Below are 17,679 nucleotides of genomic sequence, written 5' to 3' on the forward strand. Positions count from 1 at the left end.
TGAAACATACAGGCACTCCATCTATAGTGACCAGTGCATGGACAAAACTGTAATTTTGCACTTGTTAGTGGTTTAGTTCGTTTTATAGATTCCACTTAATGATGGCTGAACTGCGAGAAATTCAACATAATATGTACAACACAGGTGCCAAAACAGTCGGGACACTGTTAAAAGTAAACAGAAACAGAATGCAATGATTTGCAAATCTTTTTAGCCCTATTTTAAATTGAATACAGTAGTAAGACAAGATAGTTAATGTTCAAACTGATAAACTTTATTGTTTTTTGTAAATATACACGTATCCTGAATGTTGGAACTGAGGAAGGTAGGAGCTGAGGACACTAATAGTTGAAGTTTTGAAAGTAAAATTCTTTCCCACTCCAGAGTCCAGAGTCTCTGCTGTCAAATTTTGCACCTCATAACGACAGGTCTGGATCGCAGGCAGGCTGGGCAGTCCAGTATTTGCACTCTTTTAGTACGAAGCCAAACTGTTGTAACGTGCAGAATGTGTCTCAGTGTTGTCTTGTTAAAGAAAGAAAGAAGAAGGGACGTCTCTGAAAATGACATCATCTGGCAGCTGCTGTTGCTCCATAACTTACATGTACTTTTCAGCAACAATGGTGCCTTCACAGACCTGACAGTTACCGCAAAGTGATGAACCACACACCATGCATGTGTGTAAGCGACTGAGCCTTTCGACGATACTGCTTTCACACCTAATCATGACAGTATCTGCTCTTTGTACGGTATTAAATTTAATACAGGTTGAAAAGGGTTTGCAAATCATTGCATTCTGTTTTTATTTAAGTTTTACACAGCATCCCAACTGCTCTGGAATCAGGGTTGCACTTTCTGACAAAACAAGATGTTATTTACTGCTGCTTCATGTTTGTGAGTTCAGATTCAGTCGTCTTTTACAGCAGGTTATTGCACTTCATGTTCAAACAATGCCAAGTCTGCTGCTCTCTTCAGCACCTTAGACCCTCGGTCTGAGCCGAGTTAAATCACTGTTATCCTGCGTGCACTTGCCATAAATCCTTTCAGTCATTTCAAAACTTAATTCAAACAGTTCGAGGAGGACATGAGGACACTTTAAACACTTTAAAATCAAACTGTTGATCCACATCAACAACACTTCAAAGGCCCTCACTTTAAGAGAACGTCCTTTAAAAGAAAACACACGGACATGCATATATTCACGAGGTGCAGCAAACACTCGAATACACACAGTGAGTTATTCAGTCTCATATCTGGCTGTAGATGTCGTGGGTAAAAGCCACAGTATGGTTCTCATCTCCCTCTGACATCCTTCACACACACATACACACACTTCGCTACTGTTGTTCAGAGCCCTATGTAGACAGAAGTGCAACCTTTTTTAAAAAAACCAAGCCACAGTCACAGCCGCCGGCCTTTAGCTCGCCTGTAAACTTGTTTCAGTGCAAGATTTGGCTAAAACGTGATGATACAAAATAAACCCAGCAGGATACAAACATGCTGCTCTCTAAATGCACTGTGGAGCACCCGAGTGTGAGGTTTAGATCGGCTTGTAAAGCAGAGAGGTGACGTATTTCTTCTTGTATCGATGAGTCGCACTCAGCACCATCACTCCATCCTACACAGAAAGAAAACACACAGATGAACTGTTAAGTGTCTTTGCCTCTAAATGTGTCACACTGCATTATTAGCAGTTCCGTGGTTAAAAAAAACATCTTCCTATTTTGGTGGCTGATGAACTGATAGCACGTTTGCTACCAAAATGTGGTCTGGCAGGAGGCACACCTAAACTCATGACGAAATGAGAAATGCCTACATTACAAAATTATTTAATACCCACTGTCGTACGAGTTGCTCATATGTGCGGACCTCTACGGTCTGCTGATATGTACTCAAGATCAACACCAACACAAAGAGTATCTGATGAGCTGAGACAGATTCAAACCTCCTAAACCAACTTGGGTTGCTCAAGAATTAAACTTTAATATCCTCTGTGAGTATATTTCACATAGTGCCAGTAACATCTGAAAAAGCATTTTGGGATTTCAGCTGTTTCCAGTGAATCCTACCTTTATCGAGAGAGCGTAGAGGTGGTTTAACATGACGTGGTTGGGTTCAGGCAGCAGCGCAGGGTCACACTGCAGAGAGAGAGGAAGAGGGAAACTTAAAAATGGTGAACAGCAAAAACAAACATGAGCAAATCAAATAAAGGTGTGAGGATGTGTAGATAAGGAGATGTGGCAGCAGGTCACATGGAGCAGACACTGACAGATATATTGGTGTCCTTGTTGAGAATGACTTGAAGGAGGTGAGGAGGGAGTATAGGCGGGGCTTTGAAATGCTCCTCTGGTCTGAAGATGTACTGCTCCTGTCCGTATGGACCTGGAGGGGAGCTGGACAGATCTGCAAACAGAAAACAGTCACGATTCCACTTTGGACAGGTTTCAAGGTGAGATAAAATGCAAGCTCATTGCTCAACAGCCATTAAATCCAACAGCACTGGTCCTTTAACTTATTATTTGGTCGACTTAAAAATAAAAATAAAAAACAGTATGAACAGTGCAATAAGATTGTGGACGTGATCTGACCTGATGTGTCAGAGCACTCTAGAGAGTCGACCTGCAGCGCGTCAAACACCTCAAAGTCTGACTTCTTCACCTGGATCAGGTTGTTGATGGTGCCAAGCTGGCTGGTTACAATTGGCTGCAAAAGAAAAAGGTACAAAGCCGTAATGATGAAATGTTTTTAGAATTATACAGACACATTTTCCTGCATTTGAGGAAAGGACTTGATGACAGCGCTATGGGTGTGGTTGCATTTACACAATTACTTTCAACAGCATACAGCAACACTTGTATGGTTCCTCTGTGGTTTTGCTGACTAAACTCCATGACAATAGTAACATCAGTGTCTTAATTTCCTTAAATGTTCCCATCCTTTTGTGTTTATAGCATCAAAGATCTTTGCCTAAATCAACTGAGATGAAAGAAAAACTGTTTTAAAAATGTGTAAAAGAACATAAAGAACTTTGTCTACATTTCATTTCATCAAAAATGTAACTATCAGATATATTTGAAAGATGGAAATGACAATAAAAAAGGCTGACACTCGTGTACCTCTGAGGCATCGTGGACCCACTGTCCATCTACAAAAAACTTGTACTGGTGCTCCCCCTCTGGCAGGTCCAGGATCGCTACAAAGTCATTATGGCTTTGGAGAAAGAAAAACAAGACAGAACATAAGTGCAATACTGGTACTCCACTCTCAGTTAAAACTCTTCAAGTCTCACTGTTGGAGCTAATATGTATAAATGAGATCATTTGCAAGGTAATGTATGTGTATAGCATGCTGTATACAAAACAAGAGAACCTGTTTACCTCTTATTTAGTGGTATCTTTGTGCTCCAGTTATTAAAGGAACCAGCTATGTAGACCTCCTTTCCCCCTCCGGCCCAGCGGATGACCGTGGGTCGAGCCTGAGGACCAGTTTTCACTAGATCATCCAGATCTGGAGTGAATTCTTTTTCACCCAATGCCTAAAAGAGATAAATTGATAAATCCAATATAAGCTGTTCCTATGAAAAATCCTATTTAACAGGTATTCCTGCAGAACAATAGTCTGTATTTCTGTTTCTGTATTTGGAGCCGCACCTTGGACTCTGGCCCATGAGTGTTGAAGATGTTGGGGTCATCTGTGCTGTCCACCATCTTGTTGCTGGGTTCGTGGTCTTTGTGACTGCCACCGCTGTCTGAGCGGTGAGCTTTGGCTCCATGGCGATCTCCAGCGACTCTGTCACTTGTGTTCCCCATAATGCCTCACTATTAATGGTGCTACTGGAAAGAAAAGACACGGTCTTATTGAGGCTGGGCAATAAATTGATAACATATTGACATCATGTTAGACATTACACATTATTACATTTTGATATAGTTTAAGTGTTGTCTTTTCCTGGTTTTAAAGACTGCATTACACTGAAGTGATTCAACTGTTTGAACTTACCAGACTGTTCTAGCTGTTCTATTATTTGCCTTTACCCACTTGGTCATTATACCCACATTACTGATGATTATTTATCAAAAAATCTCATTGTGCTAACATTTTATAAAAAGCACCATTATTCATCCCTACAACATTGTTCCAGTATTGACAAATATTGTGAGGTTAAAAATATCTTGATATTTGAATTTGTCTGTATTGCCCTACTCTACTTCTTGTGGGTACAAAACAAGTAAGTACCTTTAATTTTATTGTACAGCTGTGACGATTGGTTGATAAATCAATTAAGTGGCATGTATGGCATGATCCTTTTGTGTCACTTTTTAAGGGAAAAAAAATGCCCACTCACTGATTTCAGGTTCACAGATGTTAATATCTTCTGCTGTCTTTTGTCATCTATGATGGCAAACTGATTATATTTAGGTGTGGACAACACAAGGCATTTTTCACAATTTTCTGATATTCTGTCAATTAAAAAAAGTCTAGAAAATAACTTACAAATTTATAGATAATTCATTCTGAAACTAGAAACAAAAATGCAACAGACTGTGAGTCAGAATCAGTGCTCAACAGCATGTTGAATAGGTCTGCAACTAATCATTATTTTCATCATTGATTAATCTGTTGGTTATTTTCTCAATTAATCAATTAGTTGTTTGGTCTATAAAATGTCAGAAAATGGTGAAAAATGGGACCAGTGTGTCCCAAAGCCCAAAGTTTCCCATCATATAATGTCTAGTTTTGTCCACCACTCAAAGAAATTTAACAGAAGTATCAAAACCAGAAATTATTCATATTTAAGAAGGTGAAATCAGGGAATTTTGTCATAACGACAAAAGGTGATAAGATCATTGATTAACATTAATAAGACGCTGGTCTGAAAAGGCCCAAAATGTTTTGTTGTGCAGGTTCTTGCTCTGTGAATAAATACAAAACCTTTTAAAAGTACTGACGAAAGATTACACATAAAATATCAGTCTGAAAGATATGGATTATGTATAAAAGCCATTGCAAAGCCCCTGTTTGTGCCTCCTGAGTGTTGTTATGAAAGTGAAATGATAACGTACTGCAGTGATGTAGGACACAATATCGGGGTCGACAACAGGAAATGCATAAGCGATAACGGTAACGATAAGGTTGACATGTGGCCAATTGAAAATAGCAAACACCACCTTAACACTTGCAAATGGCACCATTTTACAGATACATTAAATGCAACCATGATGAGCCGCAGACTGCTTCTCCTGCAGAGCTTAGCTAACAGCTTTCACAGAAATGCTAAAAGGCTTATCGGCAGACTAGACGGCCTCAGGTACCAGCAGGTGACTGAGACAATACTGTCTCCTGTTTTTTAGCTGTGAACTTGCTGCAAGAGATCAGACAACAGCCGCTTACCGTTAAGACAATCATCCTGTCAGACATAACACAGAGCTAACGTTAACGCCCACCGGCTACTGAACGAGCAACAAGTCCAACTTCAAACTAGCAAAAATATGCAATTTATCAAAAGCAGTCAGTACATGTAACTTCACAGCTGTAACCTACAAATTGTCCTAGCTGTTTGTGAGCTGTGTCCACCTCAGAGCTCCTCTACAGGGGAATATTTTTAGCTGCTGCTTCAGTTAGCTAGCTAGCTGCTAGCTGACACTTTCAAGCTAACAACTAGAGAGCTGTTCGTCTTATTTACGACGCCGTTGTCGATTAATTAACACGACGAAAACCTCCACGTGTGCAAACGACAGAAAAAACACCGATACCAGCTATTGTTATTGTGTAGTTTGTTTTTTTATCGGAGCTCTTACCTTTTTACAACAACTGCAGCCCGAGGGTGCCCCAACTACGGCGCGCGGCAAGGACAAAATTAATGACAACCGCACAAGCGCTTAACGTCTGACAGTCAAGACTACAGGGCGACTGAGCTGCGAGCGGCTCTGTGTCAACGATAAATGTGCAAGCAGACAGGAATTCAACCGTGGTTTCTGTCGAGAGATGCGGTGACTTAAACCAACGGTGAGAAAGAAAAAAGTACGAATAATTCATGAAATTACTTAATTTTATTTTTATTTATTCGGTATAAACACACACAGACTTAAGCTAAAAGATCAACAAGCATAGACAAGCTTTGGTAAACTTTATACTTTTATCAGTTGCGTTTGTTGTGAAGCCATGGTTTATGTGTGTCAGTGTAGTTAACCTAAATTAAAATTGCGTTAAATTTACGCCTCCATTGAACGTCTAACCCCACCCACATCATAGCCCCGCCCATCCTGCGCGCCTCAGCGAGGGGCTGTTTGTCGTGTCTAAAACGGAACCCCAGACCCGCGAAAGATCTCGCGACAATGATTACTTTAACCAAAATCATGACCTCACGACTTTTCCTTTAATCGAATATTTATTCTCCCTAAACTAAACCAAAGCCGTCTTACATTATTAGTTTGGACAACATGCACAATAAAGAATTAACACCTACAAATCTCGCGAGAGTTTCGAAAATGTAGGGTTGTCTGTTAGAAACGACAGCGCTGGATCTCCTGAGAAGAAACGCAGCCAACTTGGCAAACATGTGTGTCACAAGAAATTATGAACACATGCATACACATGTATACATAAAGTGACATTATAGTATTTACTTTACCCAGTTGAAACCGGATAGTTATTATTTAGATTGCATTCAAGCAGCAGAACACGTGGTGCACAGTGTTGAGTGAAATGTTGATTGTCTCTTGGTCTGTTTAAACTTTTTAATACACTATTACTGTTCATATTAATATGGATGTGCTAATCTTTGCAGGTAATGTTTGACAGTTCACCCCAATATCAAAAATACATATTGTCCTCTTATCTGTGATGCAGTTAATCCATCTAGACTGTTTTAGTGTGAGCTGCAGGGTTTTGGAGATATTGGCTGTTGAGATGTCTGCCTTCTCTTGAACATAATGGAACTAGATGACACTTAGCTTCTGGTGCTCAAAGCACCAAAAATACATTTGAGAAAAATCACCAACAATGTTCCTTCTCAGAATTCATGAGCCAGCAGACCTTGTCCATGTAAGAACTATTTTCTTTTTACCAAAGTACACCTGCCCACCGTATCACTGTGTGGAAGTGTGCATCTACTCATGCAGCAGTAAATACAGGTGTTACCAATGATACTAATTAAGGTTCCATTCCATTTAGTGTAGAAGATCCCTTTCAGTGAGCCAATAGCACAACAGCAGCACCCTGACCTTCTCTGACCTGAATGGAATGGAACTTAATTATCATCATTTGTAACATCTGTGTTTACCCAACCACTTTCATGTCAACCCAACCAAATCACATATTCATGATGGAATAATCTACTTGGTCTTTGAGTCTGTATTTTGTCTGGTTTGTCACAGTATCTCTGTCATCGCTTGCTGCCCATTTTAATTTTTATTGGGCCAGCTAAGGTCAATTTCATGGAGCTAGACTGTACAAATAAATAAATAAGTTTAATACCCCTATACTGATATGATTATGGAAAAAACTTAGTATGAATACTATTATACTACTGACACACACAAAAACATCAGTTTTGCATGGAAACATGTCCATGTATTTTGCCTTTATTAACCACTAGGTGGCGCTGTTGACACATTTCAGTGATCTTCACACCAGTGACCCCCCACTTAAAACTTGACACCGCTGAGCCATTGTTCTCGAGGAAGCCTTCCAGGAAAGACCGTTTTAAACTGCTATATAAAGTTTCCGCATGTTCAGATTAGCGACCATTAAATCACGGGCAGTTTGATTTTCTTAAAGTCCACATTAATGTAACTTATAATAAAGACAAAATTGCAGATTGTCATCTTACATGGAAGATAAAGATTTCCCATCACTGGGGTATGTGGAAGAACAAGAGACAAAATGTTCAATGTAACAGTGTCCTGTTGTGTGTGTGTGTGTGTGTGTGTGTGTGTGTGTGTGTGTGTGTGTGTGTGTGCACGCGTGTGGGGTGTAGGTCTGTGTTGAAATGAAGTGACACAAAATGAAAAACACACCATTTGTAACAATATTTCAGTTCAATGACTAGTTATCACTGTTTTCTTAAAAGGGTTACCATGTAGTAACCATTGTCAAAACCCATAAATAACCAGAAATTAAAACATATATACAGTACATAAATACAGTATATATAGTAAAAAACATATGGAGTGGCTGTAAGGCACATGTAAATGATTATCAAATACCATACAGAATGTGGAGTAAGTGATTTTCACATTGCACAAGGTGCGTGTGTCTTCATGCACACAGTTTTCCAGTGTTAACAACTTATTGATTTTCTCAGGGCCAGTTATTTTTAGTCGACAGCTGCTGACTGGAGCTGATGTCAATCTCGGGCAGGTGTTTACAACTTAGAAAAGTGTTAAATAACCCGTAAAGGGTGTGGACTTAAATGTTTAAACTGACACAGCATCATTTTTCCTCAAAATCCAGGAGGTTGTACTTGATATAAAGTGATGCACAAAATCATGGGATAAACTGTTAATGCTCTATGGCTGGGTGGCACCAATAAAGATAAACCTGATTAAATTATGGCTTAACTTTCAATTATGTTGCACCTTTTTTAAATTATCTTAAAATTTAGGAAGATTTAATTTAAACTGCTGTTTAAACCTTAGTTTTAATTCTAAACCTAGATTAAATTTATGTGTTGCACCAAAACTTTAAACTCCAATTCAAACTGTGATGCAGTATTAACTTTAAACTTACACTTATGAAGGTTTAACTTTTAAAACAGCTGCCTTTTTTAAAATGGATTGAGCAAAATGTTCAGAGACTAACTCAACCCAACTGAGCTTTATGATGTGTCTCTTTTTTCTTTCACTCCAGTTGATAATTCAGCCAACAAATTTTTTTCAAAGGAGGAGAAATAAGTGTATCTGCCAAGCCTTCATTCAAGGGTCGACTAACTTTTTAGCTAGCTAGCAAACAGTACAATGTGATGTTAAGTCCTTAGCTAGCTTAGCATGTTAAGGAAGACGTTTACGGTTTTCCTCTTTATACTTACTAGGTCCTGACAGCGCTCTAATTTATACTGATATATTTTCATTTTGGTAAGCAGGCATCTCCACACTGATTCAACACTATTTAAATACAATTTACATCACTAAGCCTAGATTTACTAAACTAAGATTAGTTTGTGGTTGTGCAACAGAGCTCTACTTGATTTTAAACCTGGATTTACTCATTTTAAACTTTGTTTTACTAAACTGTGATTAGAACTAATCTTAGATTTAATTCATCTTTGTTGGTGTAACCCAGTGTAAGTATACATATAGTGTTATCTCACTTGGTTGTTTCCCCAATGTTTTCTACGTCACTTTATACTGAGCAAGACTTCCTGGATGTTTCACCTGCTGCACCAAAGATCACCCGTCGGATCAACCATCAGAGCCATGCAGCGCTTCCATCTTATAATGCAAACTCCTGAAATAAGACCATCAACTCTTAACTATAAGCTTCACTTTTCTCTGAAGAAAATATTTCTTTTGCTACCAAAAACACAACAGCGAGCCACCCTTTTTGGCTTGATCACAGTTTGAAGAGAATAATGGCAGGATGTTTTTAACAACCCTAACCCTTTAAGTTTCTATTTTTTATGTATGTATTCAGGTACAGTGCTATCTTTGAGTCAAATGTTGTTTGGACGGTGTGAAAATTAAGAATAAAGGTAGAGAGGATAAGCCTTAAAGCATGCACACCACAACTGATAAATGCTACTGACAGACAGCCGTCAGTGGGATACATACAGTTTTCCATCCACTGAACTCCTGTGTCAGCTGGCAGAAGTCATGCTCTGCATGTCTGACGTCTGTCTGATGTCTTCTGAGTTATTTCAGCCACTTTTCAAGTCAGAAAAAGTTCTTTTTTTTCTTTGTTTGAAGCATCATTTGGAGATTCCTAAGCCAGTCTTCATGTACTCGTAAACCACGTAGCTGATGCTGACGGCAGGAATGACTTTCATGAAGTTTGGCAGGATGCCCCGGTAGAGTCCGAAAAAGCCATCTTTGGCTACAATCTTCTTCATCAGCCCACTCATGGAGGACTGGTCTGACGCATCCAGAGACGCTGCAGAGGAAAAGCAGGTTGGGAGGCCAGTGTTTATTCTTGTGCTGGATGTTAAAGGCAGCTATACTGGGCAGCAGTCACAGCTCCAATTATACAGAGTAAGAGGTAAGTACTGCAAATAGAGCGTCATATACAGTACAGTATTGTAAACCAAAATTTCATGTTAGGGTGGGAATTAATAAAGACAGAGATGCCCTTCTCCATTACAGCCCACTTACTTTATGAGGGCTTTAGCTCAAGTGTTTACTATGGCTGCACAAGTGTACTTTTTCATTAGAGTACTCAGATTACTTTTTTTATTGTAAAGTGTTACAGCCCCAGGGCCTCTGACAGGGTTTCTTGTTATTGTTGTGTTGTTGCTGTGGTGTGTGTCTGTCTGTCTTTCAGTGTGCTGGCTCCTAGTTGAGGTCACCAAGGAATTGGAGGCAGTTGGCCCCATATAACCCCCCCCACACACACACATCCTGCAGTCTGTGTGCTCCCTCTCCTCCTGGCACCGCCTCATGTTACTTTAGGGTTGCCTTATTTCTTGTACTTTAGTTTATTTAGCATTTGTCAAGTTCATTTGGTCTCATTTTTAATCTGGCAGTATGTTTTCGTGTCGGATTCTTTTGTTAGATTCAACATTTCTGTTAAATTAATTTAATCTTTATTAAATAAAATCCCTTTGCTCCTTTTGCTATGACCTCAGAGTCGGGCCTTAACAACTTGGGTTCTCACACCCAAAGCTAGAATCATACTGCATAGAGGAAAGTAACACATTAGTTTTGCAATTCAAGTACTCAGCTGTTTAGTTATATTTACAAATGAGCAGTCTGTTAGAATTTTACCACATTTCATCCACTGTGAGAACTACGGCTGCCTGTGCCTGTTACCAGAGGAGACTCTGAGGGTGACAACACTGGGCTGTAATATACAGTGAGAGGCTGCAGGTCTTGGTTCACATCAATGACATTTGAAATTTAAATCAACATTCAAATTCTTTTTTTTTTTTTTTGCAGGTCTATTCATTCTGTTCAAGCCTGTTTCTGCACCGTTGCAGATGAAGATTTGGCTGCAGTATTAAACTATTTGTAGAATTATATTCCAGTGGTGGCTGAGGAGGACTGTTTCAGGTTTCCAGTAACTCCAGAGGATTGCAAATGAAATTTTAGACAAAAACAAAATCTAAAATGAGATATTTTTGCTACAACCCATTTTTTTTTGCAATTGATCTTTCAAACAGCTTTTTCACTGCGGTCAGTGCTGTTTGATGTGATAAAATATGATGACAGACATTCGAAGCTTTATTCAAAAACCTCAACAGAAGCTCTAAACGACCTTCAGCCCAGGCCCAACGTTTACCTTTGCAGAACTTTGTCATCTCATAAAAGTCTTGTCTTTCATGACGGATATTATTTGTTGTGTAATTATGTGCCGTGTAAGTTTTGTCATCACTGTTATCAAGTGTCAGACTGAGTTTACCTTGTGCTTGCATCCGTGTGCGCACAAGTGCGAGTGGGTAGCTTGCCAGCTGGCCGCAGGTACTCGAGATGGTCCCGCAGCCCACCAACACGAATACGCCGGGGTTAGCTGAGTCTTTGGGGTGGTACGACAACCAGGCATTCTTTAGACTCTGAGACACAGCAGAAAAAGACGACAGGGGACTGAGAAAAAAATGACCAAGTGCACATTAGCAAAGCATAAAAATTAATTTATCAGATTAAATTAAATGCAGCTCTGCAATCCAAGATAAAGTGCTTTATTGTGCATATAAATGAGTTAATTTAACAAAGTGCACTAAGTTGTGAAATATCACCACAGGAGCAGCATGCATCACATAGCAGCCTGCATACCTCATAGACAGCGAGGTCTATCCCAGCGTAGGGAATGATGCCCACTAAGTTTGGAATGTAGCCCTTGTAGAACGCTTTCACTCCCTCTTTCCTCAGGATCTTTTTGGCACAATCAAACATCCCTGAATACTGGCCAGTCTTCCTCAGAGTCAGTCGAGTTTTCAATACCTCAAGGAGAGAAAGTACAAAAGAGGAAAAATGGACAAAATAATGACTTTGTATCTCAAAACTCTACTAAGGTATTATTTTGAGATAAGTAATTCATATTCTATCTCTCATTATAATGATTAAGGGGATCTTTTTTCATAACATTGGCAGAAACAGACCTCTATATGAAGAGATTCCTTTGATTTGTGTGGTATTTTGATGAAAAAAGAGACTTCCTTTCATTTTAATTTGTTGCCATGCATTAGACAGTATGATGAAACAGTGATGCAACAGTTGTCTTACCTCCATTGGGTAGATGGCTGTCTGTGCTGTGGCTCCAGCCAGAGAGCCAGCCAGAAACCTCTTGTGTGTCTCAATCTTCTGGCCGTCTGATGTTAACAACTTCTTATACTACAGAAAACATGCAGATGGGAAGAAAATAAACATGTGCACCAAATATTTGCAAGGTTATAAAACTGTGTTGAATACTGTGAAGAGCTTTCAGTCCCTTACTTGTTCGTATGACATGAATTTGATCGCCGTCTCGGGTGCAATCTTTAAAACATTGATCCCGTTCCCCCTCCACAGTGAAGTCACACCTCCCTCTATGAGCATCTGCTTGAAGCCTCCTACCAGGCTTATCTTGTTTGACTTAGAAGAATGAACCTGCAGTACAAATATATATATATATATAAGGCTTGCAGGACAATTTCAGACACATCTGTTTTTTACCCGATCTCTCAGGGGAAAGAAGACATTCTGTCCATTTTCTTTTATGTATTTCACCTGCATGAAGACTTTCATTCTGTCCAGAGGGGCGGTGCCGGTGCGAGAGACGGCTCCCGCCACTGCACCTGCAACAAGCTGCTTCCACCAGCCGCCTGAGCTCTTCTCCTCCTCTGTGAACTCATCTGGGATTGCAAGACTGTCACCTATGTCCAGCACCTAGAGATAACATAAGCAAATTTACTCAAATCGCTTTTATCATCTTTTATCACGACATTTATGGGCACTGGTCAAATTGCGGAGATGTCTGTCAGCATTATTGCTCTAACCAGACGTATCTTAACTATCTAAGCATCTAAACTCAGAGGTGTGTCAGTTTATGGCCATAATAAATACCGTTAGATGTTTTATATCAGGATTGCAGACGTTTGTCTTTGAGAGTGTATCTCTCTGAGGAACGTAAATGTCAAAAGCACTTCTCCTTTTGGGGTCTGATTTCACAGTGATGCAGCAACGCTTTTTTTTCCTCACCAACAAGCTGTACGCTAGAGAGAGGACAATATTTACCAAACCTTGAAAGACAGGTTTCAAGGAAGACTAAACATTAGAAGAAAAACATGTTCCAATAGTTAACATTTGTTGAAAATGTAAAAATTTACTTAATGTTTTTACCAAACAAAATATTCTGCTTCAGTTCGTATTTGCTGGCTTTCAGCCTTTAAAAAGCAACATTTTCACTACAATCAAACATTTGCTCTCACACTTAATGCACAAAAAGGGAGACACACACTTGTATGAAAAAGGGAGTCTAGCAGCACCATAAATGACACTTATCTTAATGATAGATCACACTACATTCATTAAAGAAAGTTGATTTAATTAAAAACTAACTTCATCTCATTAATCCATTTAATAAAGTTGAGGATTTCATTAAAGAATTTGGTGCAGCCCTCGACTGTTGCAAAGAAAAGGCTAAACCCTGCAGGAGTTGTTTGTTACTAACAAACAAACAATAACCTGAGCTCCTTGTCCTTTATCTGGAGGTGCTTGTGAAATCATAATCACTGAGCCGACTGAACACTACAGCTTGCAGGTCTTGCACGCTACAGCTGTTTCAGATAAACATGTCCAATGTTTTCCCAAAAGCAGGAAGGTGTCTGGTGCCGATTTAACGCAACTGTGCAGGGAAACACAAAGGCTTATGCAGTTAGTTGTGTGTTACTGTGACACATTTATGGCAGGAGAGTGCAGCTCAGTCTGGGTTTGTAATCTACGAAAACATAAATGTGCAAGGCAAAGAAGATTCCGAAGCATTTAGATTCAGAGGAGACGCTCTGTTTTGCTTGCGAAGGAGCAAATGTCTCGTCAATGACATCTTTATTTGCACTAAGAAGGGGAAGAGGTGGAGGAGCAAGCTGAGCGAAACAGCTGAGTGTGGTGCCGTGACCTAATTATGTTGGACAGCCTAGTCTTTGCTAGCTGCTGCCAAAATATGGACTGCAGAGAAAATCCATAATATCCGACACAGGAGGACTAGACGCCACACGTGATTTACCCCACTGCAGTTGCTTCTGTATTTGTCTACAGCAGCTGCTCCAAATATTTCTTCCTTACGGTGCATTTTTTTCTTTAAACTAACAATCCCTGACTAAGCGACATTTTATAGATTTTTCATTTTATTCAATGCATAACAATAACAATACAGATCAACTGATGATCTGTACAGTTAACCCAAATAGTGAACACAATTACAGCTTGTATAAAACAAGCAATTTGGATGAATGAAATGAACTGGGAGGTAAAATTACTGATTTATCCTATAGAATTTGGTTTTGGTTTGGATATGGTGATATCTGGCTTATATTTAAGTGGTTTCCCATCAGAACAGGCTGTCAGATGGCAAAGTAAAGCAGTGAAAATATTCTAAATACAGTGTACACTTAAACTTTTTTTTTTTAGGTTGACCTTTTTAAGTGGCTAACATACATTTTGCTGCTAACCCTGTTCACAGCAGTTCACTGCTTAGCTTCTGTGCCGGTGCTCCTCTCTGCCTCTACAAACTGGGCGCGTGCCAACCGCCACCTCCTGTAGCTAAGACACTGACTATCAACAAGGCCTGCATCAAATAATCTGAACAATCGCAGGCCGTTTCTATGACTAATGTCCCATTGCTATAGAAGCAGGTCTGGTCATAGAATCTGGAGGAGCAATAAAACCATTTTTAACCCATTATTTTGTGCAAATTAAAGTTTTTTTTAAGTAAGTGGGATACTGTACAGTGAGCGGATCATCATTACCCCGTCAGGGTGATATCAAAGACCTGCACCACCCTGTCGGTGCTTATTTCACAATAATGATCCACTCATTCTACATTATCTCTTACTTGTCTGTGTGCAGTCGTCCCTTACCGAGGAGTGTTTCCAGTAGCGTATGATCTCTTCCAGGTTCTGGGCTGGGTGCAACAGAAAGTGCTCTCTCCACTCGTTCCAGTCCACCACCATTGTCCCATCAATGTCCATACTGAGGAAACACACACAGGAACGTCTTCAGCTGTGGACCTAATATGCTGCATTATTCTGTATAATTTTGACCCAGATAATGGCAGGTATGAACATGTCCTGTAAACACTGCAGTCTTAGGAACATGTAACAGTGGATATGTGTGTACGTCCAACCTCTGTAATATTTTCTGTGCATTCTCTCTGCTGATGTCCATACCCAGCTCTGCAAGGGACTGCTGGATCTCAGAGGCATCAATTCGTCCTGACACAACATTAAAAAAAAAACACATGCTGCAGTATAAACAGCGGACTGGTGGTTTTGTAAACATTCATTAGTGTGTGTCATCATGTGTGCCAAGTATTTTTTTTTTTTTTTCATCTCCTTACCATCGTTGTTTCTGTCCAGACTCTTGAACGTCAGCCACAGCTTCTTCTCGTGCCCCTTCAGATATTTGGAGAACTCGTTGAAGTCGAGACTTCCATCTTTGTTTTGGTCACCAGAGGACACAATTTTCTGCAGAGAGGAGATAAAAAAAAATGTGGGTCGTGTTGCCTGCTCCTGTAGCATGACTCAAACGCAAATATACAACCAGCCACACAGTCAGACTACTCAGGAATTTCATGCAAACCGAGCAGGCCCTGCCCTGAAACTCCTGTCTGTACAGGACCCCTGGCTGTGGCCCCTGGGGTTGTACCTGTGCGGCTCCCTGGCGGAATATGCCCATCGCCTTGAGGCCGGCGCGCAACTCAGCGACATCCACCTTGCCATCTTTGTTGGTGTCCAGCCTCTCGAACAGGTCCTGGTATGACCTCTCACTGTCGGCATCCCAGCACCGTGCATTAGGTAGTAATAACGTCCGTAACGTCTGATACATTGCAGCGCCTAAGTGAAAGCAGCGTCCAGACGAGCCGTGGTGCAGATTATTAATCCATACTGAAGGTGATATTAAACCCTGCTAAAAATCCAGATGTGAGCTCGGCTTTCGCGATGAAAAACAGGGTTTCCAGTGACTTTACGTTGCAGTCTGCTCCATGCAAAGGTGTATTCCGTAGCGTTTCAAAGGGAACTGCAGCAGTTGAGGGCGGAGCCACGAGGGCGACGTCGCTACTCGCTGTTTTCTACGGAAAAGCAGGAAAGATGGTAAAATAGAAAAGTGGTGAGATAAATAATCCCCGGATTTACCATATGCATAATCCGGTTTATGCCTCTGATAGTGAACTTTCTCATCTGTTTTTTTTTCAGGCTTGTTCCCTGTGATGCGTGCTGCTGTATTATAGAGGGAATTTAATCTCTTTATCTAACAGGACGTGTCAGTAGAAACACACAGCGTTGTGTTTCCTACAGCGCAGCGCCGCCGCGCGCCACTAGAGGGCGCTGTTTCCTCATACATGAAGTTCTGCACGCTGAGACTCACAGCAAAAACAGAAACTGATCAATTTTAGTCAGGGTTTCTAAAACTCCTCCGGTGACAAATTCCAGTATCTTTCGAGGATTTTAGTTGCGTTTTCAAGCCTTTCCAGAACTTTACAGCTGTGGAAACTTACATGTGTCTATGCAAATTATTATTTCACACCTTCATCACATTAAATCAGACGTTATTGAATTTCACCTGTCTGTAAGTGGAGTTGATTAATCAGTTAGTTTTCAATCAGTTCTCTCTTCTTCCACTCCTTCAGGGGTGTCAGACCTGCAGATAATGTTTTATTTATAAAACAGTTGTAACAATAACAGCAGAGCAGTTTGATTTTGGGGGTGTCGTGGTGCCCTGAGTGATGTGGTGATGCTCTTAATACATTATAATATGAACATGGATGATCTTAGTGTCTGTAATTTAAAAAACAAATCTTCTTGGCAAATTATTAGTCTTTGCAGATCATTCATTTTGGGACCTGTGTAAAAGGACAGTTCACCCCAAATTCCTCTTACCTGCAGTGTTATTTGTCCATCACAGCAGTGTCAAACAGGTCCAATCTGGCCTTCTGGATGTCTTTTTCCAGTGTAAAAAATACAGAGCAGTCATTCATACCAGACCAGAACACAGTTCTCTGAAAAAAAAAAAAAAAAAAGTGCAAAATATTGTCAATCAGCAGTTTCAGTGCAAAATCATCTGTATCAGATGTTTGTCATAACATTTTGGTGGAATCCTGTTGCAGAGACACTGCCAAAAAATTAAAAATTTTTATAGTTTGTAAGGCCGTTTTATAGTTTTTTCCTCATTTGTTCGACTTAAAGTGGTATTGTGTGTGTATACGGTTGTTTGAATCATAAATGAGTAAAATACTAAACTGTTGTTTACCTCTAAAATACATAAATGTTCTGTTTATATGTAGATCTGTATATTGTAATGCACATATAATGAGACTGACTGAATATGGTAAAACTGA

At 40.0% G+C, this 17,679-nt stretch overlaps 2 protein-coding genes across 3 annotated transcripts; both read right to left on the bottom strand.

The window, feature by feature from the left end:
* Positions 1–770: 770 nt before the first annotated feature.
* Positions 771–5,923, bottom strand: prkab2 (protein kinase, AMP-activated, beta 2 non-catalytic subunit). Of its 2 annotated transcripts, none has more exons than XM_084731998.1 (8): positions 5,796–5,923; positions 3,648–3,830; positions 3,375–3,532; positions 3,114–3,207; positions 2,586–2,700; positions 2,267–2,400; positions 2,067–2,135; positions 771–1,615 (listed from the first exon to the last, which is right to left on the bottom strand). In XM_084731998.1, the coding sequence occupies exons 2-8, from the start codon at positions 3,804–3,806 to the stop codon at positions 1,538–1,540; spliced, it is 807 nt and encodes a 268-aa protein (XP_084588124.1). In that variant the 5' UTR covers positions 3,807–3,830; positions 5,796–5,923; the 3' UTR covers positions 771–1,537. The 2 variants fall into 2 exon arrangements, with proteins under 2 accessions (XP_084588124.1, XP_084588125.1); XM_084731999.1 differs by having other exon boundaries at positions 3,648–3,827; positions 5,796–5,892.
* A 3,702-nt stretch (positions 5,924–9,625) lies between these two features.
* On the bottom strand, positions 9,626–16,576 carry LOC146317554 (mitochondrial adenyl nucleotide antiporter SLC25A24-like). The gene is made up of 10 exons (XM_084731650.1): positions 15,990–16,576; positions 15,682–15,808; positions 15,469–15,556; positions 15,203–15,314; positions 12,855–13,013; positions 12,582–12,734; positions 12,372–12,479; positions 11,922–12,089; positions 11,551–11,701; positions 9,626–10,086 (listed from the first exon to the last, which is right to left on the bottom strand). The coding sequence occupies exons 1-10, from the start codon at positions 16,167–16,169 to the stop codon at positions 9,905–9,907; spliced, it is 1,428 nt and encodes a 475-aa protein (XP_084587776.1). The 5' UTR covers positions 16,170–16,576; the 3' UTR covers positions 9,626–9,904.
* Positions 16,577–17,679: the final 1,103 nt, after the last annotated feature.

Source organism: Lutjanus erythropterus, chromosome 12 (assembly GCF_056507025.1).
Source record: "Lutjanus erythropterus isolate fLutEry1 chromosome 12, fLutEry1.hap2, whole genome shotgun sequence".
Lineage (NCBI taxonomy): Eukaryota > Metazoa > Chordata > Actinopteri > Lutjaniformes > Lutjanidae > Lutjanus > Lutjanus erythropterus.

Coding starts and splice junctions, on each gene's coding strand:
- LOC146317554 (XM_084731650.1), bottom strand. CDS start 16,169: ATGTATCAGACGTTACGGACGTTATTACTACCTAATGCACGGTGCTGG. Junction 15,809..15,989: donor TCCGCCAGGGAGCCGCACAG/GTACAACCCCAG, acceptor TCCTCTCTGCAG/AAAATTGTGTCCTCTGGTGA. Junction 12,480..12,581: donor AATTCATGTCATACGAACAA/GTAAGGGACTGA, acceptor TGTTTTCTGTAG/TATAAGAAGTTGTTAACATC.
- prkab2 (XM_084731998.1), bottom strand. CDS start 3,806: ATGGGGAACACAAGTGACAGAGTCGCTGGAGATCGCCATGGAGCCAAA. Junction 2,136..2,266: donor ACAAGGACACCAATATATCT/GTCAGTGTCTGC, acceptor CTCTCTCTGCAG/TGTGACCCTGCGCTGCTGCC. Junction 1,616..2,066: donor TCTACGCTCTCTCGATAAAG/GTAGGATTCACT, acceptor CTTTCTGTGTAG/GATGGAGTGATGGTGCTGAG.